The 1,937-nt window shown below is 39.9% G+C and overlaps 1 protein-coding gene across 1 annotated transcript in view; it reads right to left on the reverse strand.

The window, feature by feature from the left end:
- Nucleotides 1–1,624, reverse strand: part of LOC107047688 — an 18,775-nt gene extending 17,151 nt beyond the window's left edge. The window contains exon 1 of the mRNA XM_015270488.2: nt 1,424–1,624. Coding sequence (XP_015125974.1) covers nt 1,424–1,446 — 23 coding nt within the window. The 5' untranslated portion in view covers nt 1,447–1,624. The remainder of the gene's footprint in view (nt 1–1,423) is intronic.
- Nucleotides 1,625–1,937: the final 313 nt, after the last annotated feature.

The raw sequence follows: 1,937 nt of genomic DNA on the forward strand, positions 1-1,937 counted from the left end.
CCCCCCTTTTTTCACTCCCTTCCCCTTTCTCTCAAGAAAAATGTCCAACCAAGAAGTTTCATAAAAATTTTCGCTAAACCCCCTAATTATCAAAAAAATTCATAATTATCGAAATCGTGACCCAAAAAATACAAAAAAATCTCCCCTGATCCTCGAATTAATCAAGAATTGTACCTTGATTTAGGAGGAAAAAATCATGAAGTTTCAGATTTCACTGAAAATTCAATGTAATTCGCCACTGAATATTCATATTAGATTCGAAATTCAAATAAATTGAGGAATTCTCGTCGTTATGCTGTTTAAAATTCTAAAATTTTATTGAATTTTCAGTGAAACCTGAAATGTCACGATTTTTTCCCCCTAAACAGCATTCAGTGCCACTGTCCTGAAAAAAATTAATCAACTGTCCATGGAATTCAATTTTTTTTTTCAACAGTGCAAGATATTTTGCTCCTGAAAATGTTCAAGCCCCAAGTTTCTTGGGGCTTCACAACAAGTAAAGTCGTACTTCTAAAAAAACTTTGTTTTTCTCAGTGCACCCGAAGAAAATTGTAAATACTTCCCTCATGCAAGAAAGCTCATGGAGTTAGCTTCATTCCCCGCGGGATCTCTGCCAACGTTAGCTCTATAGCATAGAAATGTATTTAGGTAGATACACGAAGCGCAACTAATTTTAGCGACTGCTGACCCGCACCGTAAGCACACCCGTATAAAATGCTTCCGATTATATTATTTTTAGACATTCAGTCTCTTGTCCGTGTGCGACTGTTGATCCACCAATTACACGGGCAGTCTTCACGAATGGAGGGATTTTTCGCCCAGTTCCTCCACCAATTTATGCTTATTCTACTCAACATCTCGGTTGAAATGTAAAGAGCCTGACGATAGCAAAAATCAACACGTAAGAGGTGATTTTTCACGGGGGTAAACGGGCGAAAGCACTTTTAACTTGTTTAAAAATATCGCGATTCTCGCCAGGGACCAGGCGAGCAAGGCACGTGGCAATGAACAATTTTCGATATATGTTTGGTATCACCCAGACATTCGGTGAAATTTCGCCAAAGGTCATTGACACAGAGAGATCGAAGGACAGGGACTATCGAATGGGATTCAGTGCCTGAGAATTGAATGTTCAGTGATTTTGTGGATTAGTAGATGCACGAGCCACTGACCGAAATAGTATTGAAATTTATTTGGGTCATGTGGGCTCTATAAGGTGAGCAACAAGTGAGGGTTTTACCGAAATTCAAGGACAGAAATAATGACGTGTGAGTAATCATTAGAATGGAGGAAATATTCAAATGTTAGCGGACACTCAATCAATTCTTCTCGCAATTTCTTCAATTTCATTCAGCGATAAACTTCATTAACTGAAGTTCAGATGACTATAAACTCGGGAGAGGTAAAAATGGGGGTCTCTTACCCGGCAAATGTTGCTGAGCTCATGATGTTATCCTAGAATCGATCGAAAAATCCTCGGAGAACTGATTGTTTTTACGTACTTATCTTTTTTATTCTTAATTATCAGTCCTTCGGTCTTTAGTCAGTAACTGGCATACAACGATGCCGACACTGAGGCGCGTCCGTCGCAACTGACGATGACTCGCTGCCGGCCCAGAGAAACAGCTATGAGCTGTGCAACAACACACGTACGAAAAGGATTCAGGGAGGTGAGTTTGCGTGGACCCCAGCCACGCAGTTTTCTTCGCATTGGCTATTGTTATAGAGGGCTGATGATGGAAGGCTAGCATTGATGAGGAGGTATTTTTTTAAATTGTACGCTTCCGGACACAGTGGATTTTACTCCAGGAGACTAAAACTTCTAGGGTATTTGGGGGAAGCTGGCGGAGTTCTTGAAGATGACGCTCTATTGCATTTGAATTATTTCAATTTTGGGAGATCAAAACAGTTTTTAGTTCAATGAATGCAAACAATTG

This window comes from Diachasma alloeum, unplaced genomic scaffold (genome assembly GCF_001412515.2).
Source record: "Diachasma alloeum isolate Michigan unplaced genomic scaffold, Dall2.0 Dall_scaffold_78908, whole genome shotgun sequence".
Taxonomy (NCBI): Eukaryota; Metazoa; Arthropoda; class Insecta; order Hymenoptera; family Braconidae; genus Diachasma; species Diachasma alloeum.